We start from the raw sequence: 27,500 nt of genomic DNA on the forward strand, positions 1-27,500 counted from the left end.
CTATTTACACCACATAAATACGTTCTACTGACTCATGTCTTGAGTATTACTGTGTAGTCTTATGGAAGAGCATCCCACGCTCTAATAGTATATTCCCAAAGCACGCACTGCACAGACACTCTTCACACCCACACAGACTAGCGGCATTTACATCTGCACAATTCTGTAAACACTGTTTCAAGTATAAACATAAAGTAAGCTGTGGTACATTTCTGCAGTGTGCACGCACACACATTGTCTTGCACTGAATTTGGGTACCATCAGTTGTTTTTCTTTCACCTTGTCACACATTTTTCTTCTTTCTCTTTCATTTTGCTGTGTATAGTGTCAGCTGTGGTGGTGGTAGTGTCAAGTCTGTCCCTCACCGTAACAGCATCGAGTGATGGCCGCAGAGGAGATGACCTTGCTGTCAACGTCCCTCATACACCCCTCGCCCAGCACCATGTCACTGCCCCTCAGCGATGACAGCAATGCATCCACCCAAGACTGCAAAGAGGCAGGGAGACATCTCTTCTTCATTGTCTCTGTCCAGGGACCATGCAGGCACCAAACTGGTGCTGATCACTACAAGGACTACAGGTCCTCAGATATAGCCACAAAGATCTGTAATTCTGGAAAGATTTGTTTTTCTAGAAAGATCTGTTTTATTTATTCTCTTCCTTAGGATTAGTACAACTGTTTAAGTGTGACTTAATAAACTACAAAGTTCAAATTTAAATGTGCACCATGGTCTTTTGAGGGGTTTTTGTTTGTTTTGGCAACACTCAGGCAAAACGCTTCTGTGAGTTTTGCACACGTCCCCAGGTGTGTCACATAAAGTTGTGCATTGCTGCGTCTGTATGCAGGATGGCTGGGAGGTGGTTGCCTGTCTGCGGGAGGCAACGACTAATGTGCAGGAACCCATCAGGAAAGAGGGCCTCCTGTTCAAGAAGAGGAAGTGGCCAATGAAGGGCTGGCACAAGGTGAACCCATGAGGCAAAACCAAGCCCTTATGTAGCTAGTGAGGCAAGGGGTAAAGAAGGAGAATGAATCTTTGCGCATTCAGTGTAGTGTAGTGTTTCCCAGTGTAGTGCAGTGTTCGGGGCGAGCCGAGCTATTGGGTGGTGGGGGTGGCGCAGCAAAGAAAAAGAAACAAAGAATGTGTATGTCGAAGTGGGGGGGAGGGAATGTTCTTTACTACAGGAGTGGGAACTGCAGAAAAAAGTCTGGGAACCACTGGTGTAGCGGATGTTGATTACCCAGCGAGCTAAAGTGAAAATTAATATTCTCTCAGTCCTAATGAGAACAATACACCACTCACATTACCCCTGTTTTATTTTTAGTGATTATTTCTCTCTTTCTATTCCACTTGTTTGGTCCATTTCCTGTCAGGTGCTTTTGATTCAAGAGCAGCATTCACACTGCTACTGTGTTTCTTCTCTGACAGAGGTACTTTCTATTGGACAAGGGCATCCTTATGTATGGCAAAACATTAGCTGACGTGAGTAAATACATAAACACATGCACATGCACACAAACACACATTCACATGCACACACACACATACATGTGTGCATATACACACACCATTTACCAACTAAAAGCACATACACACACAAATACAGCTTTGGCTGAGTAGTGTTGAGATTTCACACTGGTGTTACATCTTAAACATGTATATGTATGTGCATATGCATGGGTGCATGTGTGTGTGTGTACACGTGTGTATGTGTTCTCAGCTGAAGAAGGGGAAGGTCCGTGGCCGCATTGATGTTGGGCTCTCAGTCGTGTCCATTAAGAAGAAAACTATGTGCATAGATCTGGACACAGGGGACAGCATCTACCATCTAAAAGTACACACAAACACACACACAGGGGACAGCATATACCACCTAAAAGTACACACACACATACACACTTCAAATTTACATGTACACTTCAGTAAGTATATACACCTGTGTTCACTAATATGGACACTTAAAGTGGTGGATTAATGTTCCAACCAAAGATCTGTAATATGTAAGCTTCAAAATAACTTTGCAAGGCTATATTAAGAGTTTATCATAAAAAACACCTTCTCTTTAATGCTTGCCTGGTAGGTGAAGCCCCTGGATGTGTTTGATGATTGGGTGTTGCATCTACGGAATCACCGTGTGTTCCGTCAGAATGAGATCGTAATGGATCCTCCTGAGCACCAGCACTACTCAGACTCTGGTTCCATCAGAAAGGTACTTACCTCACTGACCAATCAGAGCATTGCTGTTTGCCCTCTCTGCTCCTTCACTGGTCAGACTAGAAGATTTTTATGTCTTATTTACCTTAAAACAAGAATTTTTAAAAGACTAAACTATACCTGTCTACTTAATCTGCTCATATAATCTACTTTATTTGGTCATACTTTCTACTTAAGATGATCATATCTAATTAATCTGGTCATATCTTCTACTTAATCAGTTAATGTAATTTACTTAATTTGTTTATATTTTCTACTTAAACTGGTCATATAATGTACTTTATCTGCTGTACCATTTCTTACTGTGTTGTTCTGTCTCGGTCTCTCTCTCTCTCTCTCTCTCTCTCTGTAGCGACCTGCCCTCTCTAAACAGCCTTCTCTAATGTTGAAGAACAGTTTACTGCAGAGCTCAGAAGACATGAAGAAATGCTATAGAGGTGGCTCACACATACATACATGTCTAACTGTGCTTTTCTCATTGTTGCGTTAGCATGTTCCTACGTCAACCTATCGCTCTCCTCCTGGGCAGATCTGTCAGAGTGCGAATCATGTCTGCTCGAGCTGAACCTACTGCTGAAGAATCTGGAAGTAATACATCGCTCCTTCTTAACTCCCACAATCGACAACCTGCAGGTAGAATGATTTATACCCCACCCTTCACACACAAGACCCTCTCGTTCAGGGGTGACTATTCCATCACCTTGGCCTCCCTTTAAGGGGGTGACGGTTTCTATCACATTCTCTCTTTTCATTTTGGGTCTTATGATTCAAGATTCAAGATGGTACCATGGATGGGTGTCTCAGCAGTTTGCCATTACCTATTATGTTGTTTTTTGTTTGTTAATGATGTATACCAAGTGTTTAACTCTATCAGTTGGAATAAGGAACATCTACTAACTCTCAGGAACAGTGTTCAACCTCACATTATTCCTGAATTTGTTCAGAAAGTTCTGGAGATTCTTCTGACAGGAGCTCTCGCTCTGCTTAACCTGACCAGGAGACGCAGGAGAGGCAGAAGTGCTGGTTTATTTCTCAGAAATTTGCGTTCTGAACTGCTTCTAGTCAATAAAACCCACAAGGACCTTTCAAACTCATCTGCTCTCTGCTTCACGGAAACCTGTCTTACTGGTCTGAGCTCGGACAGTGCACTGCACATTCCTGCCTTTCAGCTCCACAGAGTGGACAGAGATGCAACAAAGAATGGCAACAGGAGGAGGAATTTATTTCTACATGAGCAAACCCTGGTGTAAAGATGACATGGTACTGCTAAAATCAGGAACTCCTTCACAAGTCATTGTTCATAATCTGCAAGCCGTTTTTCTCTCCAAGAGTCTTCTTTATTCATTTTGGTCAGAGTTTACATACCACTTAAGGCGTGTGTGTGCACAAGGAGCTGAGACAGCTAGCCAATCAGATAAGGGAAATGGAAGGGGAGGGTCCAGACTTACTTCTTGTGACCGTTGTCAGCCAGAGGAGGATGGCCCCCCCCCCCCCCCTTGAGTCTTGGTTCTTTTCAAAGTTTCTAACTCATGCTTTAGGGAGTTTTTCCTTGCCACTGTCCCCCTTGGCTTGCTCAGTGTGGGCTTGGACTTGGACATGTGTAAAGCTGCTTTGTGACATCTTTTGTAAAAAGTGCTATATACATAAATTTGATTTATTTTTAAATTCGATTATACTGGGAAGCTTTAACAGTGTAAACCTAACAAAGGAAATGTCCAAGTACTGACATGTCACTTGTGCCACAAGTTTAAATATGGTTGTCTTGCCATTATGTGAGTGACTCTCAGACATTCCGATCACAGTCTCATCCATCCTGTTCCTGACCAACGTAAGTCAGCTTAGACACTCAGACTTGGCACTGGAGTACTGCCTCAGAAGAATGAGCCAAACTCCAGAATGTAGTCAGGGCACTGGAGAGAACCATCGGCAGCAGTCTGCCAACACTACAGGACATTTACAACTGGAGGGTTACAAAGCAGGCAAGATTATAGCTGACCCCTCTAATGCTGGATACCACCTCTTCCAGTAACTTCCATCGGGTTGAATCAAGGCCAGCACAGTCAGACATGCAAACAGCTGATGCCATCAGTAACCACATTAAACACACTGCACCTAAAGAAAATCTCACCCACCTCTCTTATTGGCACACAACTCCCATGTAGCACAGTGTACCTCTGCACAATTGTACAGTGTCCATAAATTTTCAGTATACTGTATATAAAAGGTAATTATATTTTCTCAACTTGATTGGCTCTGTTACATTAGCTCTTTTAAACGTACTCTATTTACTGTGTACTTATTTTTATCTGCCTTAATTTAATATCTTGATTCTATTGAATGTTTATAACTAGTCTGCGCTTGTCTGGTCTGTCTAATATGTTACATGTCATATATGACAGATTCCTTTTGTCACTATCATACTTGGCAAAATAAAGTGATTCTGTTTCTGATCTCTCTCTGTATGTGTCTTCTAATACAGCATATTTCTCATTTCATTTATACTTCTGTATTCACAGACTGAGGGTCCTAAGAAGGAAAAGAAAGGACAGAGGAAATGGAAATCCAAAGCTCATAGCAAAAACCGAAAACGCACATTGCGGGTAAAACACGTACAACTTCTGTCCCACTACTTCAACTTCCTGCTGTTACAGGGACATGAATCAGGAGTTAAATGGCAGTGAGCTGAGCAAAACTGAGCTGATGTTTCAAAGATACACATGCATACACAAACACACACAGACAAGCAATCACAACCCTCAGGTGCTCTCTCTGTCTCTCTCTCCAAGGCTTCTGCGTCCCAGCCATCTCGGCTGCATGTCTCGAACCCCAACCTGACGCACACTGAACTGAGCTACTCCGAGACACCTGACTCCCCCATCAATGCATATCATTTGCAGGGAGACTTCTGCCGGCTGGCCAACACCAGTGAGTCCCTCAGAACATGGACACACACATGCGCACACAAACACACATGTACTCACAGACTCACACATTCACTCACACATTCACTCACACATTCACATTCACCTGCAGTCATGTGCCATAAAAAGATCCTTCCTCACCACTCTGTCTGCCTCTCTCTCTGTATCTTATTCCAGTTCACACTACACTGAAGTCCACGTACACTTCCTTGTGTGCAGAGAGAGACAGATTCAGAAACACTCTGGAACTGAAGAGTATCCGTGAAGTGGTATGTGAACAGTGTTGTGCTGGTGTGAGTAGTACTGGGACTTTGCTGTGGGTGATAGTTTATGAGCAAGCTGAAAAATCCTCTCTGTTCCTACAATCAGGATGTCTGTGAAGGGCCCTGCCCTCTACTGTACCAGGTGTCCAGTGAGAATCGAGGGTCAGTCCCTGAGTCTCTGTCTGAGTTCTTTGATGCGAAAGAGTACCTGCTGTCCTCTAGCTCCTCTGAAATTGAGGTCAGGGTCAAGAGGTCACATATAACTTTAAAAAGCTAAATGTTCTGTGGAGTCAAAAAAAATAATTTTGATCTTTTTTTGCTGTGTGTGTGAGATTAGGTATCAGATAATGACTCCTGCCTAAGTGATGGCAGTGATAATGTTTCTGAGGAACTCTGTGACAGCGAGAGAGGGACTGAGAGGGACAGTGCAGGTGAATCCTCCAAACACACACACACACACACACACACAATTAGTCCATAATTTCATTAGAAGGGTTTATTTTGTTGTTTATTTACTTATGTTCATATCTGTGTGTGTTATCCAGGCAGTAGCGTGAGTGTGATGGCGCGCCGCTCTCAGCTGCCAAGCCCATGCATGGGTGCTGGTGTCAACCTGTGGAACATCCTCTCCTCTAACATTGGAAAAGACCTGTCCAAGGTGGCCATGCCTGTCCAGCTCAACGAGCCAATCAACACGCTGCAGAGACTCTGTGAGGAGATGGAGTACTGCCACCTACTGGACACAGCCGCACACACACATGACCCATACATGCGTATGGTGAGAACACGCACACACTACCTGTACATGCACATGGTGTCTGACACACACACTGAATGCAACTATTTCAGTGATGGCTATTAGGATATAGGCAATTGTGTTGAACAGCTGAAGTGTTCTTAAAATAAACCTCTTAGACTTAAACACACCAATAAAGGAACAAAACCACACATGCTGATGCTGGAAGTAACACTTATTCCTGCAGACATGTAGTTGATATAAAGTCCTACACATATGAAAATCAAGTGACAAAAAAATCAAGTGACAAACAACCAGAATTGATTTTGAGGGGAAAAAATGAAAACCAACAAAACACATATAACTTGCATAAGTGTGAACACACTTTTATAACCAACCAATCTAACTCATGTTAAATACTAATGAGTATACATGTTTCAAATAAAATGCAAATAAAATTTTGGTGTAAACCCCAAATAAGTGCAAATTAGTGCTGAACTGGGGCTATAATCCAAGTGGAGAGAATCAAGAATAGCTCCAAATACCTGAATGAACAGATTCTGGCGCTTCCAGTGAAACCAGATCATAGTATAGTTTCACCAAACAAGATCACAAGCTATGTGCCAAAACCCATTGGTGCTTTCTCTGTGACACTTGTGCACATAACATGTGTGTGTATGTAGTCTTTATTTCGTTGGACCACCTTTAGCTTTGATTACGGCACGCATTTGCTGTGGCATCGTTTCCACAAGCTTCTGCAATGTCACAACATTTATTTCTGTCCAGAGTTGCATTCATTTTTCCCCAAAATCTTGTATTGATGATGGGAGATTTGGACTACTGCGCAAAGTCTTCTCCAAAGATTCTCAATGGGGTTCAGGTCTGGACTCTGTGGTGGCCAATCCATGTGTGAAAATGATGTCTCATGCTCCCTGAACCACTCTTTCACAATTTGAGCCCGATAAATCCTAGCATTGTCGTCTTGGAATATGCCCATGCCATCAGGGAAGAAAATGTCTATTGATGGAATAACCTGGTCATTCAGTATATTCAGGTAGTCAGCTGACCTCATTCTTTGGGCACATAACGTTGCTGAACCTAACCCTGACCAACTGCAACAACCCCAGATCATAGCGCTGCGCCCACAGGCTTGTACGGTAGGCACTAGGCATGATGGGTGCATCACTTCAGCCACCTCTCTTCTTACTCTGATGCGCCCATCACTCTGGAACAGGGTAAATCTGGACTCATCAGACCACATGACCTTCTTCTATTGCTCCAGAGTCCAATCTTTATGCTCCCTAGCAAATCGAAGCCGTTTTTGCCAGTTAGCCTCACTGGCAAGTGGTTTTCTTAAGGCTACACAGCTGTTTAGTCCCAATCCCTTGGGTTCCCTTCACATTGTGTGTGTGGAAATGCTCTTACTTTTACTATTAAACAGTATCCCTGAGTTCTGTTTTTCGCCGATTTGATTTCACCACACGTTTAAGTGATCGCCGATCACGATCATTAAAGATTTTTTTCCGACCACATTCTTTCCTCAAAGACGATGTTTCCCCACTGTTCTTCCACTTTTTAATAATGCGTTGGACAGTTCTTAACCCGATTTTAGTAGCTTCAGCACTCTCCTTAGATGTTTTCTCTGCTTCATGCATGCCAATAATTTGACCCTTCTGAAACAGATTAACAGCTTTTCTACAACCACAGGATGTGTCTTTCGACATGGTTGTTTAACAATTGAGAAGCTACTCACTGCATCAGTTAAAGTTAAATAACTTGTTGCCAGCTGAAAAATAATCGCCAATGCATTAATTATCCAATAGGAGGCTCTTACCTTTTTGCTTAGTTAAATCCAGGTAGTGACCTTTTTTTGGCCAGGTAGTGTATATATGTATATATATGTAGATGTCTGTTTCTCCTGCTACAGTGGGAAGAAACATGCTGAGGACACCTTGTTCTGTTTCACCTTGTTTAAACTTTGTGTGGAACTCTCTGTGTGTGTAGGTGTATGTTGCAGCATTTGCAGTGTCAGCGTATGCATGTACATACACCAGAGCAGGTGGGAAACCATTTAATCCTGTCCTAGGGGAGACATATGAGTGTGAGCGTCCAGATAAAGGCTTCCGCTTCATCTCTGAGCAGGTAACAATGTTTCCCCCCGCCCACCCCTATAGCTCTCTATCTGTTATTTACATGATTGGTCTATGTGCCTCAGGTCAGCCACCATCCTCCAGTCTCTGCTTGCCATTGTGAATCCAAAAACTTCACTCTGTGGCAGGGTGAGTAACTCACACACACATATGTGCAAATACTCAATAGGTTTATTTTAAACTCGGTTATGTTTGTCTGCCTCAGATGTCCGATGGAAGAACAAATTCTGGGGCAAGTCAATGGAGATAGTTCCCATGGGAACCACACATATTGTTTTGCCAAGGTATCTTACTTTCTAATAACTTCCTTTCTGATCAATCCCCTTTTAAAGCTTTCTACTATTTCAGGTCTCTCACGCGTACACACACACACACACACTAACTCTGCCTTTCTCTCTCTGTGTCTCCTCTCTGACCCCCTCAGATTTGCAGATCATTATGAGCTGAGTAGGGTCACTTCCTGTATCCATAACATCCTAAGTGGCCAGCGCTGGATAGAGCAATATGGCGATGTGACAATCAGAAACACTTCTGCCACAGAAGATCCTGTCCTCTGCAAGATCACGTTCCTCAAGGTAACCTTAACTCTCCGTACCCTCTGAGATGTTGTAGGCAGGATCTGAGTTCTGATAAACACTGACATCTACTAGACAATAAATGGCATCTCTGGGAATATGCTGCTGTTGGCTTGTGATCCCTGCCAGCATAATTAAGCCATGTTTTTGTGTTTTTTCCTAACAGAACAGCTCCCTAATACTAACATTTATCTTAGGAATTCCTTGTGCATAAATGGTGAGATTGATAGATCAATAGATAAATAGGTAGATTTGTATTGATCTCAAGGATAATTGTAGTGCATGTAACATTTATCATATAACAATTGTGATTTATAATCAGTGATATTACCCAGCTCTTCCTCTATTCCTGTAGCTACTTCTGCTTATTTCACTGTCTTTCTTTTTTCTTCTTTTCCTGGATTTTTCATTACTTTTATTCTTTGCTTATTTAACTTATTGTTCTTCCTACTTTTCCACACAGTCAAGATCCCAAGGTTCAAGCAGTAATGAGGTACAGGCAACGGTTACAGATTCAGAAGGGCATGTCATTCACTTGCTTTTCGGCAAATGGCATGAGGCCTTTTACCTTGGGGACCCATCTTCGGCCATCTGCCTCTGGAGAGCAAGTGAGTGAATGGCTACATTGAAGCCTATTTGATTACAGTATGTAGCTAAGGGTAGTTTAGTCTGCTGTGGAATTATGTTATTTAGCTTGCTAATGTACTAATGCAGTGCATGTGTGTGTCTGCGTGTGTGTGTGTGTGTGTGTGTGTGTGTGTGTGTTCGCGCGGGTGGGCACTCGCATGTACATGTATCTAGACCCCCTACCTCTGAATTATGAGAAGTACTATGGATTCACTCAGTTCACCATTGAATTAAATGATTTGGATGAAAGCATTCGACCATTCTTACCTCCAACAGATACACGTTTCAGACCCGACCAGAGGTACCAGACATTCATCTACATATATATACACGGACACATCACACACACGCACACACACACACACACACACACACACACACACACACACACACACACACACACACACACACAGTATAACTCAATACACATTTTCAGAACGAATCAGACTAATGCATTTATTGTGCAAACATATGCCACAGTGTAGGAATATTAGGATTATGTTTGCTAATGCTTGTATGCAACAGTACCACCCTAGACCACTAGGTGGCTGTACTGGCTCTTAGGTCAGGTAACATTTAGTTTCTAGCTTCTGGGCAGGAAAATGCATTTTTTAACACAATCCAACAGCCAACAATGGGCTAAACACCTAACAGCAAGTTTACAAGTTTCAGTTTGGACAATGGTTTATTGGAAGCATGTAAACATTTCTGTCCACACAAGGGCCAATAGTGTGTTTACGTAGTTAAGACTTGTGTGCACTGGTTCCAGGCTGCTGGAGGAAGGTGATGTAACTGGAGCAGAAGAACAGAAAAAGAGGATTGAGGCTCTGCAGAGGGAGAGTAAGAGGATCCAACAGGAGAACAACACCACTCACACACCACGCTTCTTCAAGTGTGTACTTTTTACAAATGTGTGAGAGTATATGATAAAGATGTAAATTTTAGAAATGTTTCTTTATTTATTTTTGTGTATGCATGTTTGTCTTTCTCAGGTGGACTGAAAAGGACTCATGGACAAGCAATGGTACATACTGGGAGCTGCGGAAAGACCCTGGTTTCAGCAAACTGGAGTTCCCAGTGCTCTGGTGACCAATCAGGGGCTTCCCCCTGCACTGCTAGACCCTGCCTCCTTTGAGTCCTAAAGGTCTGCCCAGAATGGCCTTTCACACCAAAACATTCTTGCTTTCATTGCACAGATGCATCAAGGATCACACATTGGTACTTTTATGCCCAGTACCAGAATGTACATGGAATTCACTTGGTGCAGGCATCAAACTAAAATAGAATATAGACAATAGCACCTTACTTTATTGAAAGCAGATTAGCAATCCTTATTGTTTTATTCATAGAAAACAAGAGAAATACCATCTGCATCCAAACAATAAGTAGGTATCTGATCATATAGAGTACGCAAGTCTCAATATGATATGTATCTTGATTCAAACTTCATGATGCTATTTACCCTCATTGTAATTATTTTATTGGGAAAAGATTAGATAATTTACTGAAGAATAAAAATCAGAGTATTTGTGATTTCTGCATTGTGGACATGATTTGTGAAGAAGTGACTGTGCTTCTCTGCAAATGCCTTTATTTCAGTGCTGTAGAAAAGGAGTCAGTGGACTGACTTCTGATCTCTAAAATGACTGATCTCTACTTCAGACCACACACACACACACAAAAAAAAAAAAGATCTTTATTCAATGTTGAAAAATAAATTGATGAAATGAATAAAAACAGACAAATATAAACACAATAATTAACAACTATATTAAATGAGCCGTATTTTGCTCATGTTTTGGTGTATGCAAAGCCAATGATAATGTGGCCCAATGTTGTAAAATATAATATAGTGATTAGTGAGAAATACCAGTTTAAAGAAGCGTTAGTTCTTAAGAAGATACACTTACTCAGCCACCTTATTAACATTCTGCATTCTAGTTGGTTCAGTTCTGCTTTCACTGGAATTCCATTTTTGGTGTCAACGTTCACAGTCGCATTGACATGATCTATTTATTATTACTGTTATTAGTGGGAATATATCTGGTATATCCAGTGCCAGGACTTTATATAGTATGAATATATCTATTTTCAAGGTCAGCAAACATTTACTTGCCTTCTATTAGGGTTCACACAAAGATCCCTCAAAGCCTTAAATATCTGAAGAAGAAACTGATGTCACTGCTGCTCTTTCAATGACAATCACACACAATCTTGGGATTGGTCTGTATCACACAAAATAACAGCATTTAAAAATAGAAATAAAAATACTGCAATAAATGGGCTAAGCACACAACAGCAAGTTTCATCTTGAACAATATGGTATACTGGAAATTTTGTAAAGAACATTTCTGTCCAGCAAGTGACTGCAACAGTTTTGTCTGCAAGGGAGAACCCTTTCCTGGATGCCAAAACACATTCTGGACCTCAGCCTAAGCTGCTTTTCTTTACACAGCTTCCTAGTGACCTTGCATGCACTATACACTAATACGCTAATACACTAATCATGCAATATAGTATATACATGGCATACCTTATATTTTTCTCATAACATTTAGGAAAAGGAATGTGTTCCATGTACAACACAGTATCATTACACAAACAACATATGGCATGTGATAGGATTTCCATTTCTGTGTTGTTATAGAAATGTTAAAGTGATAAGTGCTATCCTGTCCAGGAGAATTGTGCTATGGCTATTTTACTGCCTTGGTTCTCTGTCCATGCTTCTCTGTGGAAACCATACAGAACGGTTCCACTGCTTTTTCTTAGTCTGCGGGGCATGGAAACTCCTGGAACTCCAGGGAGGTCAAAATGTTTCTCCTACACCGTCCTGGTCTCACCAATAGCCTCTTTTGTATTCAAACAAAAGCCAGTTGCATTAATGGCAGCTGTTCATGCCACAGTTCACATATCAAAACACTGGATCTTTATATATGGTGTATAGAAGTAGCTATGGTAGGTGGAGGCATACAGTTCTTAACACCATTGTTAGCACCAATTTTAAATGCTGTAAACTATTTAATTTATATGCTGAATTATAAGGGTCCAAATTCAAATATATAAGGATGCAAATCTTTCAGTTTAATAATCAGTTTCATTACTTGGGGATGCACTGCATTACCCAAAGTAAAGGAGTTAATGTATAAAAACACTGCTGTAAGCTGTAACGGCAACACAAGGCAAGTTTATTTATATAACACTTGTCATACACAGTGCCAGTTCACACACAAGTGCTTTACATGCTCTGGCCTAATGGGAGCATACACTGAATAAATAAAAGTGGACCAAGAACTGATCCCTGGGGGATTCTCTATTTTCCACATGGTAATCTTATCCGATTCATAACTGCAGATCCTAACACGGTAACTCCGTACTTCTAAAAGAGACCTAAACCATTTGAGGACAGATCTTGATCATCATACCCAATTTTCTAAACTGTCACAGAAGTGATCTACAGTGTCAATGCAGCAGTGTCAGCATTCAGGTGTATATCATTTAGTAACTTTATGGGGGTGGCCTCAGTACTATGGTGGGGTTGGAAAGAGTGACTTAATGGCAGTTAGCTTGGGAATATATGCCTGATAAGAATGAGACACTACTGTTATGAAGTGGAATATACATTTGTGAAAGTCAGCTGACAAAGACAGAGTGTGCAAACAGGAGTTCCTTGTGCTCTGGTGATAAATTAGGGCCTTCACCATGCACTAGGGCCTAATGCTAGGCCCTGCTTTCTCTATGACTCATATGGCCCTCCACAAGAATTTACCAACAGCTGAGATAAACTGAAACATTCTCACTTTCTTTGCACAGATGCATACAGAAATGCATTGGTACACCTTAACACATGAAAAGGCAAATGTTTTCAAATTTGTATTCTGTTCAAATCCTGAACACACACCTTCAGACAGTTTAATAATTGCTTTATTCATATAAAAAGAAAAAATGAGAAAATATAGCTGCAAGCGATCATGGGGTACAAGCACTAATCTGAGCATTAACTCGCATGTCTGACATGACCGTGCACTAAGTAGCAGTCTGAGCAGTAACTATTATGTCTGACATGAATATGAACTGTAGATCCTTCCAGTAAGCATCATTCAGTGGGTGGGATTCTAGCCACAGACATTCTATCTGGTTGGCTCATGCTTAAGATGGGGAGTTTTCCTTGATAGCTCAAGGGTTACCTCCTGGTATGATCGTTTTTAAAATTGTAGAAAAGAATATCTTAAATCCCTAACCGGTCACTGTAGTAGTGGTCAATTGTGTGGCAAAGATGAAAGTAATTGTATAAGTGATTTGTAAAGATTTAATAATTGGACAATCTGGGTATGTGTGACAGTTTCTTGCCTGTTACAGTACCCCCTAGTAAAGCAGGTATGTCAAAATGGATGACTTGCCCTAGGCCTGCTTGGGGCTACATGTCTGTAAAGTTTGGTGTCATTGAAAGTGTTCATGAGTTGGAGCTGTTTATGTTCAGTGTTTGCAGTGGAATCTCTGCCACTTGATTGGCATGTGTAAACTACACAGTGTAGAAATCTCCAGATTTTTTGATAACTATTAAACATTAAACTCTTGTGAATGTCTGGATGCCAGATTTGTATAGGTTTGGTGAAAATCCTAGGACTAGTTTGCGCTCAAAAAGGTGTGTGAGTTTTCATATTATGCAAATTATCTCAAAAAAGTGGGAGAAACATATGGGTTATTGAATCTTTTTTGTAGACTTGAAGACTGCTAACGACTGGAAAAATAATTCTGAATGTATTATTATTATTCAGGAAATGTATTATTTCCTGAAGATGCTTTGAAAAGGGTGGTTGAGGTTAGATGACAGTAAACATGCAGTTTAAATTTGTACTCCTTTTGTCAAAAATATCTAATTTGTACATAATTCATCTTATCATTTAGCAACACTCGGAAGAGTTAATATCCCTCAGCCTGTCAATTTGACAATTACTGTTAGGATACTGCATTCCAGTAACTTTTATTCTGAATAATATTCCCACAAATCAATCACACTTTAAATTAAAGATTCAAATTAAAGGGAAGTATTGTGTGAAGTTTGGCTGTGAGTGGATTACATGAGTGAAAGCATAGATATATGTAATATGAGAGTAAAAATCCAAATAACAAAGAGAGAGAGAGAAAAACTGTGTAGGCAAACCCTAGATGTAGGTGTGTCTATGAAAGAATGACAGCCACAGAAGAGTGGGTGGGTGTGTGCGACTGTGGTTGGAAGGGGAAGTCCCTGAGGAATACAAGGCTCTAGCTGAAGTTTTCAGGAAGGGGAAAGCAGCCTGTCTACCAGCTCATCGCCCCTATGATTGTGCTTTAGTTCTGGTAGAGGCAGGCATACCTCTGTGTGTTTGTTCATAACCCCTATATGTTGTAGAGAATCAATGAAGGACTACATATCTGAGGCATTGGCACAAGGGTATATATGAACTGGACACAACTCTGGACACCACGAGTATCAAGTTAGGCCAGGGTATCTTGTTCAGTAGAGCACTCGTGTGCCACATTAGACGATGCTCTGTAAGGCTCTGTGTTGGTACAATTACTCCCTATGGTAGACTCTTTTTGAGATGGTGTGTCGAAGTTGACTGTTCCTTTTTTTCTGTCCCAGGTTCTATAGAATAGGGCCTTATGAGTTATTACTTGCTGTCCAGCTAGGTTTTTAGATAGAGCCTTTGAGATGTATTCAATCTTTAGAGGCTTTATGTAGAAGGCCTCGAGTAGTTACATGAAATGTTTCTCTATTAGCAGCATTGAGTTGATACAGTCTGTCAAAAAGGAATACTGAGAGTCACTTACTGATAATTGATTGCCTAAAATATTGAGTATTGTTTGTCTTATTGTTTGGAGTCGTAGGGGTGGGTGCCATGTTCTTTTTACTTTGTTGTATTTCTATTTTTGTGATAAGGAGTTGACGGAAGAGTGATTGTATTTTATTTTATTTTGTTTTAGGGAAGAATAGTTGAATCCATTCTAGTAGATGGGTTTTGTTTGTTGTGTTGGCATAAAGCCCACTATGAACAAACACTCCTGTTTAGGTTTAGTTTATGCTGTGTGTCTATATATATTTTGTATGTGTTTGTATGGAAACATATCAGAAAACCAACAATACAACACTGAAAATCCCGTACAGAGTGCGTCTCTGTGGTTTTTTTTTTTTTTATGTTGTGCCATTTTGTGGACCTAGATTTGGAGCCCTTTAGAGATGCAGGTAATAGGGTTGTAACAACGGAATTCTGTAGGACATTGTATCGGACTGAGGACCCCAGTTCACTTCCCAGGTATAGCAGGCTTTTATGGAGAAGCTGAGAGTTAATGTCAGTTTAATCTCTGGCTACCATCCACAGAGTAATGGTCAAGTTGAAAGGATGAGCCAAGAATTGTGGAAGTTCTTGAGACTATATTGTAGGGACCAACAGAATGAGAGGTCTAAGTATTTAATATGGGCAGCGATGGCACAGAACTCCATTGTTCATTCTGCAATAGGCATAACTCCCTTGCAGTGCATCCTAGGTTATCATTCCCGTTTGTGCCTTGGGACCCAGAGAATTCAGCTTCACCTGCTGTCGACGAGTGGATGCATAAAAGTGAACAGGTATGAGAAAGAACCCATCGACATATAAAACAGACCACTGGAGGGCACCTGCTAAAGAATATAAACCAGGTGATCGATTGTGGCTGTCTACCAATGATTTATGTCTGAAGAGCTGTAGTAAGTTGAAACGACATTACCTGGGTCCCTTCCTCATACTGAAGAGAATCGATGAAATTACATACCGATTGAAACTGCCTAGTACTTACCGGATAACTCCATCGTTCCATATTGGATTCACTCGTTTGCCTGCTCCTTGTTGGATTTGTTTGCTCATCACCTGTTTGCTGGATATTACCTCTGCTTGTGTTTTGATGATGCCTTTGCATTGCCCCTTTTCATGATTAAATCTATTTTACCTGCATTCGACTCCATCTCTGCTAAAAAAAAAAACCAAAAACTGACATGTGTATATATTAAATATTGTATATTATATTAAAATATCTCAATTAAGAAAAGCTTGAAAAAATGTATCACTAGCTAATATTAACAAATTAAGCATGAAATAATAATAATAATAATAATAATAATAATAATAATAATAATAATAACTGTCACAGAGTGCTCCCAGTCCCACTGGTCACGTGATACGAGCCGCAGCGTGAGGTGGGAGTTTGTCGTTTCATTTGTAACCATGCCCATGTTTTCACACCTGCACCGGCTTCTGTGTCTAAGGTATGTATTTAAACCGTTGGAGGAGAGTGTAGAGTTGTCGGTCTTTGTTCATGTTTGGCTACGTGTTCATGTCACGGTAGTATTTTTTGTTTGTAACCTGTTTCCCGTGTTCAACTACTTGCTATTCTGTGAGTGCCGATATGTTCGTCCTTCGTGTGCGTATAATAAACGTCTGTCTACGTCAATAGAGACTGTGCGTCCTACTATATTGTTACTATAACAATAATAATAGCCTTAGAATTACAAACACAATCGTTTAAAACCATATTAAATGAGCTGTATTTTGCTCATATTTTGCTGTACGGAAGGCCAATGATAATTTGGCCCAATGTTGAAAAAAAATAATACAGCTATATATTGTGACAAGCTTGGTACTGTAGGAAAGTCATTCATGAAGTTTACCAGCGTTATCAGGGCTGTGGAGCCATGCCAACCATGATAAGTGAGAAATACTAATTTAAAGAACCCTTAGTTCTAAAGAAAAGACATACAACTTCCTTGTTTGTTTTTGCATGGATAGGTGGGTGTGCATGAATGTGCATATGCAGTGCCTTGTAAAAGTATTCACTCCTCATCTCGTTCTTCTTGTTTTGTTGCACTGTAACCTGGAATTAAAGTGGTTTTTCTTTGGGGTTGTACTATTTAATTCACATATGCTTACCACTGTAAAAGTGCAAAAATGTTTTTACTGTGCTAAAAACAATAAGGCAAAAAAGTGAAATCTTTAGTGTGTATAAGTATTTGTCCTCCCAGTCCCATTTTGTTGCATTTAGTGTGTCTCTCTTAGCACTGGGATTATCTCACCACTGGGATTTCTGACCATTCAAGGCAAAACTGCTCCATTCGCTTCAGAAAATACTATGAGCAGTGTGATTGCTCTCAAAATCAAGAGAAATACCATCTGCACCTACACATTGAGTAGATATCTGATCATATGCAGTACACCAGTCTCAATATGATATTTATCTTGATTTAAACTTCATAATACTATTTACACTCACGGTGATTATTTTATTGGGAAAATCCAATTAGAAAGGTTAGATAATGTACTGAAGAATAAAAATAAAAATCAGAGTATTTGTGATTTCTGCATTGTGGACATGATTTGCGAAGAAGTGACTGTGCTTCTCTGCAAATGCCTTTATTTCAGTGCTGTAAAATAGGAGTCAGTGGACTGACTTCTGATCTCTACTTCAGACCTGTGATGGAAAATATTCGATCATGTATTATCATGTGATTCATATATAATCATGTTAATCCTTTCTCTATGTAATCCTATATGAATAGTTTAGTCTGCATACTCTGTCTCTGTATATTGTGGGAACAAGCGACTGTTGGAATGTTGCTTTATGACCTGCCTGTGCAGTGACCTGCAAGTTTCATAAAGAGGAATTAGGCTTATTTTATCTTGCAAATTGTGTCTGTTCTGGTGAGTGCTCTGGTACTGCAGGAATGTTAATTGCCATAAGGAGCAGGAAATGGGTAAACAGGTTGACCGAGCAGTTTAGATATAAGGAACAGAGTCAGTCTACCCCCTTTAAAGCTTTCGCTTTAGAGCATTAGCTCTCACACAGCTGTGTTTTGTATGTCTTATCTTCTTTATTAAATTACTCTTTTAATCACATCTGACTTGCTGTTTATTCAAAATTCCACCACAGACCACACACACACACACACACACACACACACACACACACACACACACAAAAACAAAACAATGATCTTTATTCAATGTTGAAAAATAAATTGATTAAATAAATAAAAACAGACTTAGAAATATAAACACAATAATTAAGAACTATATTAAATGAGCCGTATTTTGCTCATGTTTTGGTGTATGCCAAGCCAATGATAATGTGGCCCAATGTTGTAAAATATAATATAGTGATTAGTGAGAAATACCAGTTTAAAGAAGCGTTAGTTCTTAAGAAGATACACTCACTCAGCCACATTATTAACATTATTCTGCATTCTAGTTGGTTCAGTTCTGCTTTCACTGGAATTCCATTATTGGTGTCAATGTTCACATTCGCATTGACATTCCATCCATTTATAAGTATAGTGTAAATAAATATATCTGGCACTTTGCAAACATTTACTTGCCCTCTTAGGGTTCTCACAAAGATCCCTCAAAGCCTTAAATGTCTGAAGAAGACACTGCTACTCTTTCATTGACAATTACAGTTGATGTTGCTTGGGGTGGGTGTGCACGTGCAGTGCCTTGCAAAAGCATTCACCCCCTCCTTTGGTGTTTTTCCTGTTTTGTTGCACTGTAACCTGGAATTAAAGTGGATTTTTGGGGGGGTTGTACCATTTAATTCACATATGCTTACCACTGTGAAGGTGCAAAATGTTTTTAATGTGCTAAAAACAATAAGGCAAAAAAGTGAAATCTTTAGTGTATATATGTATTCATCCTCCCTGGTACCATTTTGCTGCAATTAGTGTGTCTCTCTTAGCACTGGGATTGTCTCACCACTGGGATTTCCGACCATTCAAAGAAAAACTGTTCAATCACCTTCAAGTTAGATAATTTGCATTCATGTGTTCTCCAAGTCTTGCCCAAAGTTATCAGTTACATCATGGACAGGGCTTTGACTGGGCTAATCTGAGACATTTAAATGTTTCCCTTTAAACCACTCCAGTGTAGCTATATGTTCATTGTCCTGCTAGAAGCTGAACCTCCATTCCAGCTCAAATCTTTTTCAGACTAAAAGAGGGTTTCCTCAAGAATTGCCCTGTACTTAGTGCCATCCATGATTCCATCAATCCTTGCCAGTTTTGGTAAGTTGAAGCATTGTACCATGCTTCACTGTGGCAATGTTCTAACTCAGGATTATGTGTGGTGCAACCCTAAAACTACCCATTACCCATGTAGGCCAAAAAGTTCAATTTAGTCTGATACTCAGTTCTCCTCTGTGGATCTGTGTACTATGAACAGATACTCCACTCTCCTCTGTGGATCTGTGTACTTGCTTCTGTGTTGTCTTTGATCAATGCCTCCTTTGCTCAGTCTGTGAGTTTTTGTTGTCATCCTTCTCTTGGCAGGTGTGCAGTGGAGGCATATTCTTCCATTTTGTTATAGTGGATTTAATGATACTCTGTAGCATGTTCAAAGATTGGCATTTTTTCTAACCCTGATTTATGCTCCACATCTTTGTCTCTGACCTGTTTGGGGAGCTCTTTGGTCTTCGTGTTGCTTGTACAATGGTGTTGTAAACTCAGGACCTTTCAGAATAGGCATGTATCTATACTGACATTAAATGACAAATCATCTGACACTTTGATTACACACCTGTGGACTGTAATCAACTAATTATATGACTTCTAAAGTTAATTGTTTGGACCAGATATCATCATGGGTTTATAGCAAGAGGGGTTAATGCATTTGCATTCACAACTACTCAGCTTTTTTGAGGAATGCTTTTTTTAAAATTCCCCTTTCTACATTTTTGACAACAGCTTTTTTAGGTCCATTACATGTTATTTAAATAACAATGCATTTCAATTTCAAGTTGTAACACACACACACACACACACACACACACACACACACACACACACACACACACACACACACACACACACACACAAAATTATTTCAATAATTCCAATTTTCTTACATTTAAATATTTGTAATAGAACAGTAATGTTGTTTTATTTCCAGAAAGAAAGAAAAAAATGTGGGGAGCGAGATGCTGTAATATAAGAATGAAGAAGAAAAAGAAGCAATTTCAGACCTAGCCATGGATGTGGTCAAAGGTACCAAAATGTCAAGAACACCTCTTTCATCTTCTTTGAGTTTTTCCTTCTCTGCCTCACGCATATCTGAAGACTAAAAACAGTTCCAGAAAGTGCACTACATAGATTACTTTGTAAATGTGTATAACTTTAAAAACCGGGCTAAACTGTGCACAAAATGTTAACATATGCAGTTAAATCTAAATTAAAGTCTATATGAATTATATTCAATATATTTTAATATATATGGATTATATTCACATAGATTATATTCATTCATATATTAAAATCGAAAACTAGACTTTCCTCCGTGAAATGTCATTTTGCACTCAAAAGAAAATTGTCTGTGTCCTCCCTCTGACATTATCATCATCACATTACTTAATACTGTTCTTGATTTGTGAAATAGTTGTTAAAACATTTGGAGCTGTTTAAACTTCAGTGTCTCTTCAACATGCAGGTAATCAAACAGCTGCTCTGGCCCTTGCATCAACCATTGGAAATACGATATACAGTGACTCGTGAGACGCTGTGAAAGTACTGGAACATGTAAACTGTTAGCTACATAACGAGCGTTTTTTTTTTTTTTTGTCTGGGTGGTGGATGTGCTCGTCCTGTTACAGACAAACTGAAGCTGCAAAGCACAACCTCCTCCCTGTCTTGAGTCCCACAGGCTCATAACCTTTTCCTCTCACAGAAAACCGCTCGCGCATACGAAATAATTTTAGTCAGTTGTAAGTAATTCACATATATCAATAAATATCTTCAATATGTAGATGTTCTTCATATATCCGAGTGTTACACCTTTAAACCTTGATAGAGCATGAAAAAAGTCACAAACTCAAATCAAACCAGTTATTTTACTGGAGGGTACTGAAGATGACGCACGAATTTGGTCGTATGGGCGATGGGGGGATGTGGTTTACGAAGGAGAAGTATACTGCCTCAATTGTGATAGAAGGTTTTTAATAGCTTATAGATGCACAGACGCCCGCAAAAGTGTGGTGGAATTGTTAAAAACTTTTTACGTGTGAAACCTACAACGTTTGTTCTTAACTTCACCGAACTAAAAGATAATATCACTTTGTCACGCCATAAGAACGTCTTGCTTTTTCTAGTGGAGAAAGTAGCGGTTTAGTGGATACATCGTTGGAGCTGTTGGTTTGCCCTCTTTTGCTTTGATACGTCATTTTTGTTCAACATCTACGGGTATTACGTTCACTTCGCAGATTCTGACTAAAGTGCCATCCAATCACTTAAAGGTAACATTCATTGGGAAATTCTGACTTTGTCAAATTTTAACAGAGGTGGCCATTACTTTTAAGCATGTTAGATATTAATATATGCAGCAACATGTAGCTTAACTGAAAAGATTATTCTGCAACTGAAGATAGTGAAAATAAGTGTATTTAATGTCCTGGAAGGATCCCACATGTAATGTTTTATGGCCAATTGGTTCTGACAGCCTCTTCTACAGCCTGAGTTGTGGTATATGTAGATTTTCATCTTATATTTAGATTTTCATCTATACATGTCATTATAAAATAAAATACTTGTTTAAGAAGCCAATTGTTGCAAGCTTGCCCTTGAGATTTTGTTCCTCGCTATTGGGCCTGTGCAGACAACACTAACTCAACCCTAAATACGTGAGATCTGCCTACACAGGGCGCATGTGGGTTTGTCCAGGTCCAGACTTGAGTCTGCAGTCAGCTCAAACTCCAGAATGGTGGTCTGGGCCCAGTGAGAGCTACTGAGTGCTGGGCCCGTGCGGGTTTATGTGGGTATGCCCAAGCTCATATTACTTACAGCCTGCCAGTACGGGCATGTTTGCTGCAGTACTATAGTGTTGCATAATATTAAGCTTTTAGTGGTCTCAACAGCGAATAAATGGAAATCTTTTGAACACATAGATGTTTGAATGTTATATCAAAACATTTTGGGTTTGTCCCATTTTTTTTCGCAGGAGTGTACTACTGTGAATAGTCTGTTCTAGAAACATGTTATACTGCTAATTCTCTAATGCAGAACAACTAAATGTTTTGTTTTTGTTTTTTTGTTTTTTGTTTGTTTGTTTGTTGTTGTTTGTGTGTGTGTGTGTGTGTGTGTTTGTGTGTGTGTGTGTGTGTGTGTGTGTGTAGACCTCTTTGGTGAGAGCTATGAGTAGTATTAATTAGGCTTCTGTTACTAATTGGTAAAGAGTCTGTATGGTCTATCACTCCATGAGTCAACAGATTCAGGTCAGGTCTTATGGTGCCTGTGTGGATTGTAGAGAAGCATGAATAGAATTATATCAAATGAACACATAGTTAGAGGCTGCTGCCAAAGTGATATGAGAATTTATTTACATTAGTCTCCCTGCACTTTTGATTTTGATCAAGAGGCAACTTATGGTAATAGCATGTGCCACAGGCCAAGGTTCCATCCCTGTGTCCTTAAAAGTTGCTGAGGGTTTCAAATTCATTTTGTTTCTCAGTTTAAGCCCTGTACAAATTAGATCAGAGGATGTGACTGTGCTGCCCTACATTTTTATCATAATATGGACACACTCTTCCTGGATTCATATTACATTTAAATCATAATATGACAACATTTTTGCTGGATTCATATAACCTTTACATATGGAAGTGATAGAGGAACTGCATGTAGCTTGGTAGATGAAGACTAATGCAGTAGTAGTCTATGGGTTTTATAGATGAATAATGGAAGAGGAACAATGTAAACATTACTATGCACTACATAACCATTTAAGAAGACAAACTGGATATACTTGTTTATGAATAATTTGTAAAAATACTTTTCATAACCATTTTAATAAACCATTTCATAACTTGCAGGTTAACACTGTGGGTGAGAGATGTTTGACAAGGCTACAAAGAGGCTTGTCCGCCAGATCGATCCGGATGGTTCTCTGTTCGCTGTTTCCAGACTAACTGATTCAGAAAAACTGAAGCCACTGGCTGTGGTCATTAAGTGTCCACCTGTGTGGTTTTGGCAGACAGCCAAATACAGACCCTCAGTGTTCACCCTAAATGACCTGCTACAGGGTGAGCCCATTCAGCCAGGTAGCCAAGCACACACACACACACACACACACACACACACACACACACATACACACACACACACGCATGCACGCAAGACGCTATAGGATACCAGGGTTTTTGGACAAATGTATTTGTGGAGGCCTTAGGGGAGGAAACCACTTCATCTTGACACACTGAACATTGGATCATTATGTTGATTTGAACAAGCAGTGAAAGTCTGAAATTTGTCAAGTTTGTCAAACATTGTACTATTCTTCAGGCATTAATAATAACCAGTAAGATTTCAGTCAAATCAATTCCATCCTGTAGGAGATCCACACCTTTGTAGAATACTACTTTTAGAATTGTGCTACTGGTCAGGTTTGGGGTAAACAGGTAGCAGTCAAGTTCCCAGTTAACTATGTTGTGGGACATCCTTGACATCCTTTAAACAGTACAATAAGATTTCATATTAAAGGTTAGTAGGAAAGTGTGAAGCAAGAGTTCCTGTCATTAAACCTTCAGTAAACAAAAGAGCTTTACTGCCCATCTCAGTCCCAGTCTCCAGGTTTCATCCTCTTAAGGCTGCTTGGTCACATCAGAGACCAGAAGCCAAATTGAATATTTGTGCTTTTATTCATACTTTTACTATATAACCAAACACATCTAGTGATATTATCTTTCTTGCTTTAACAATATGAAGTGCTATATACCTTTACATCTGTTTCAGTATTTCCACTGCAGTGGTATATTTGAATATTTATTTTAGTATATGTGGCCCAGTAGAGAGCACAGCCCACCAATGAATGCCCCAGCACAGACCGTCTGCTCTTAGTACAGTAACAATTTACAGAACGCACAGTCATATAGTTGCTTGTGCTTTTTTTAAAAACTGAATTTCTTTGCATGTCTCTGTTATATCAGTGCTGGAGCAAACTGAGCTGTTGACATATGAGGAGAAGCATAAATGTAACAAAGATGCATCTCTGGAGGCAGGAGGAAGTGCACTCAAGGTGTCTACACAGGGCAGTGGAGTGTCTGCACTGTCCTCCTCTCTTGGGACACTTTGTAAAGAAAACGTGAACATACAAAAACTCCTAGAGGACTCCAAAGACAGGTTGTAGCTACACTGTGTGACAAATGGCCACCCTCCTGGCGTCCATGTTGTCATGGTTTCCCTGTCGTCTGTTTTCCTGCACTCCCTGGTTCTGCACCTTAGCTTCGTTTTCTCTGCCCCTCATCTGTTCCTTCATTCCAGTCTGTGTTTTGGTTCTCCCAGTTCCTATGTTCACCTATGGGAAATGTTATACACTGGCACTAAGAAATTTCATGTCATTTTATTGACACACTGAAATATGACCAAGCAGCAAAATGTTTATTTCTTTTGTTTCCTCTTAGTCACTGAAAAGGGATATGTAGTCAAATAAAATCATCTTTATTTGTAGAGCACATTTAAAAACAACAGAAGTTGATCGAAACTGCTTTCTGTCTAAGGTAGCTGGTTTAACAATAAATAAGGAATAAAAGTCAATACAAAAGCAAAAGAAAACATTATAAAAATAAATGCACAAGAAGTGAATGAAATACCAAAAAAACAAAAACATGATACTAAGGTAAAATTGAGGCAAAATTGATTGTTAAAGGCAAAACACAGTAAATTGATTGAAAATAAAATAAATAAATAATTAAAAAATTGAAACGCGTAACATGACAGAAACCTTAGACTGACCTAAAAACAAAAACAATAGGTGGGTCTTTACATTTGACTTGTAACATATATAACATACATGTGATTTGTAACATTTGTTGCATTTAACTTGTAACATACAAAGGTTTTGGCCCAGATGATGCTGTGCAGTCTCTTGTCATCTTAAAGATAGACTATTGCTGTTGGGATGGGAGAGATGGACAGGCAGGAGGGTGCTGCAGAAGAGGGGATTGGAGGTGAGGAGGGTTGGGCAATCATGGTACCTCATCACCTTTATATCTGTATACAAAAAAATGAACTGTATGACATTACTAATGAAAAGGAAATGAGAATAATGAGATCAATGTCCCCATAAAGGGGGGGCAAGATTACTGGCAAGGGCATAAAAAAAAGGTAGATTACTGCAGCTCACTTGCTGGTCTTCCTCTACAGGCCATCAGACCTCTACAGATGATTCAGAATGCAGCAGCACAACTAGTGTTCAAGAGCATCTTCTAGATGCCCAAAATGTAAATGTAAATGGGTTTTAAGTTAGGGTTAGGGGAACTAAATATAATTACTTCCATTTTATTTTCATTTAGATGATGAGAGTTCCTTGTTATCCAGCATTTGATGTCATCTAGAGTGTTAAAAAGGTTCTCCAGTGTGCAAGTGCTGTCAGATAGAAAAAAAAATGGTGTTATCCACATTACCAGGATACAGAATATTGTATTTTTCTAACGTACAGTCAAGGGGAAGCATATATAATGGGGGGGGGGGGGGGGGGGGGGGGAAATGGCCCTAGGATTTTTGGATGACGTATTTGATGGGAGCAGGGAAAAGGAACAGTTTCCTTATTTGACAGAAAAGTTCTGTCACTCAGGTAGGAGGTTAACCATTCTAACCCTGGGCCCTGCAGATCAACTTTACTTTCCAAATGTTTTAAAATAATATCATGGTTGATTGTGTCAAATGCTGCATAGCCAGTCAGTAATGGGGGCAGAATAGTGCCTGTGCTTTTTTAAAAAGGCCCTGCTTGCTCTCTCCTTGTTTTGCTATCTTACTTACTGCTTCTACCTGTTCTGCATCTGCTTTCAGTCTTTCTCTCTGTTCTTATCTTCTCCATCCTGTTCCCTGCTCATTTTTTGAGTGCTCTCTCACAACTGTCATTAGAAAAAGTTAATCTTTTGTGGAATTACATTCATATAAATATTTTAAACACATATATACATATATACATACCAAATTCCTTTGTGACAAAACAATATGTAATTTTGTTTTAGCATCATCAGTTCATGCTAGCTCGAAAGCAAAAGATGGTAAAATTAATATTAGATAAGAAATAAATATTGTTTATGGTTATATGGTTTTATTTCTCATTTTACAAGCTTGTGTTATCTAGTTAGCAGGGCTCAATAGCTAATTCTTTTGTTTTAGTGGTCTAATATGTGTTGTTGGTAGGTTAAATGGTTATGTGTCTAATGATAAAATGTCTGTTATAATTACTTTGTGTTCTGCATGGCTGTCTTACTTTTAAAAACTAGCATATCTTGATTTCTAATGCTAGCTTCATGTATTGAACTGAGAAATTGAAAGAAACTGGCTCTCACTGATAGTGTTAGCCACTCAGGTGTTTGGAAAGATGCTGGGTTATTATCGGAAATGTAGTACCTGTAGTGAATTTGCATGGTGCTAATGTTTGTGTCATGCAGTTCTGCTCAGCAGTCTGGGTTAAAACATAAAGCATTATGGCTTTCATACTGACTTTTTACCCCAATGATTATAGTGGGGTATGGAAACATGGTGCCCCATTAAACTTGGTGTAGTAATACCCCTGGCTTAATGGTATACCTTGTGGAAGCATAAAGATATGTTAATGCAAATACTGTTTGCATGTAGTCCTAAACATAAGATGACTGACTGTGTTACTACGTCTTCTTCACACCCTTATTTTGCATATGCTAATAGGTGTCCTATTGGCATATGCTTTTAGCATGTCCACACCCCTGATATAATAACAGGGATGTTGTTGGACTGGAGTAGTATCTGAGGACAGTTATTTCACAGCTCTATGGTCATTATCATTTAGTGTGCCACCTGGAAACATGTCTGTACATGGGTTTATAATGCTGTTTGGCTTGTAGTGTGATTGATTCCTTGTTTGGATTGGTTATTCAGGAAGGTAGACCTTAAGCATCCTCTGCTGGGCAAATCCAAATCCAAGAAGATGTTCACTCTAGTGATGGAGCGCATTTTTACCACTGCAACTTGCAGAATTGAGTA

The 27,500-nt window shown here is 39.6% G+C and overlaps 2 protein-coding genes across 5 annotated transcripts in view; both read left to right on the plus strand.

Annotated features, from left to right (window-relative positions):
- The window catches only part of osbpl3a (oxysterol binding protein-like 3a), a 15,519-nt gene extending 4,502 nt beyond the window's left edge, over positions 1 to 11,017 (plus strand). For 3 of the 4 annotated variants that reach the window (XM_027014979.2, XM_027014980.2, XM_027014981.2), the window contains 21 exons: positions 326 to 496; positions 846 to 962; positions 1,427 to 1,480; positions 1,719 to 1,832; positions 2,079 to 2,207; positions 2,565 to 2,649; positions 2,742 to 2,845; positions 4,729 to 4,812; positions 4,999 to 5,137; positions 5,311 to 5,402; positions 5,503 to 5,634; positions 5,734 to 5,827; positions 5,942 to 6,174; positions 8,137 to 8,274; positions 8,348 to 8,411; positions 8,488 to 8,566; positions 8,707 to 8,857; positions 9,321 to 9,465; positions 9,659 to 9,785; positions 10,254 to 10,376; positions 10,477 to 11,017. In XM_027014979.2, the coding sequence (XP_026870780.2) occupies positions 383 to 496; positions 846 to 962; positions 1,427 to 1,480; positions 1,719 to 1,832; positions 2,079 to 2,207; positions 2,565 to 2,649; positions 2,742 to 2,845; positions 4,729 to 4,812; positions 4,999 to 5,137; positions 5,311 to 5,402; positions 5,503 to 5,634; positions 5,734 to 5,827; positions 5,942 to 6,174; positions 8,137 to 8,274; positions 8,348 to 8,411; positions 8,488 to 8,566; positions 8,707 to 8,857; positions 9,321 to 9,465; positions 9,659 to 9,785; positions 10,254 to 10,376; positions 10,477 to 10,573 (2,415 nt within the window). In that variant the 5' untranslated portion in view covers positions 326 to 382 and the 3' untranslated portion in view covers positions 10,574 to 11,017. Of the gene's footprint in view, positions 1 to 325; positions 497 to 845; positions 963 to 1,426; positions 1,481 to 1,718; positions 1,833 to 2,078; positions 2,208 to 2,564; positions 2,650 to 2,741; positions 2,846 to 4,728; positions 4,813 to 4,998; positions 5,138 to 5,310; positions 5,403 to 5,502; positions 5,635 to 5,733; positions 5,828 to 5,941; positions 6,175 to 8,136; positions 8,275 to 8,347; positions 8,412 to 8,487; positions 8,567 to 8,706; positions 8,858 to 9,320; positions 9,466 to 9,658; positions 9,786 to 10,253; positions 10,377 to 10,476 lie in introns of those variants that run through there. The other variant, XM_027014982.2, reaches the window with a different exon arrangement.
- Positions 11,018 to 16,731: 5,714 nt separating this feature from the next.
- Positions 16,732 to 27,500, plus strand: part of gsdmea (gasdermin Ea) — a 13,822-nt gene continuing 3,053 nt past the window's right edge. The window contains exons 1-5 of the mRNA XM_027014964.2: positions 16,732 to 16,766; positions 20,434 to 20,528; positions 23,342 to 23,569; positions 24,455 to 24,647; positions 27,396 to 27,500. The exon at positions 27,396 to 27,500 is cut by the window's right edge and continues 64 nt beyond it. Of these exons, the coding sequence (XP_026870765.2) occupies positions 23,362 to 23,569; positions 24,455 to 24,647; positions 27,396 to 27,500 (506 nt within the window). The 5' untranslated portion in view covers positions 16,732 to 16,766; positions 20,434 to 20,528; positions 23,342 to 23,361. The remainder of the gene's footprint in view (positions 16,767 to 20,433; positions 20,529 to 23,341; positions 23,570 to 24,454; positions 24,648 to 27,395) is intronic.

Source organism: Electrophorus electricus, chromosome 8 (assembly GCF_013358815.1).
Source record: "Electrophorus electricus isolate fEleEle1 chromosome 8, fEleEle1.pri, whole genome shotgun sequence".
NCBI lineage: Eukaryota > Metazoa > Chordata > Actinopteri > Gymnotiformes > Gymnotidae > Electrophorus > Electrophorus electricus.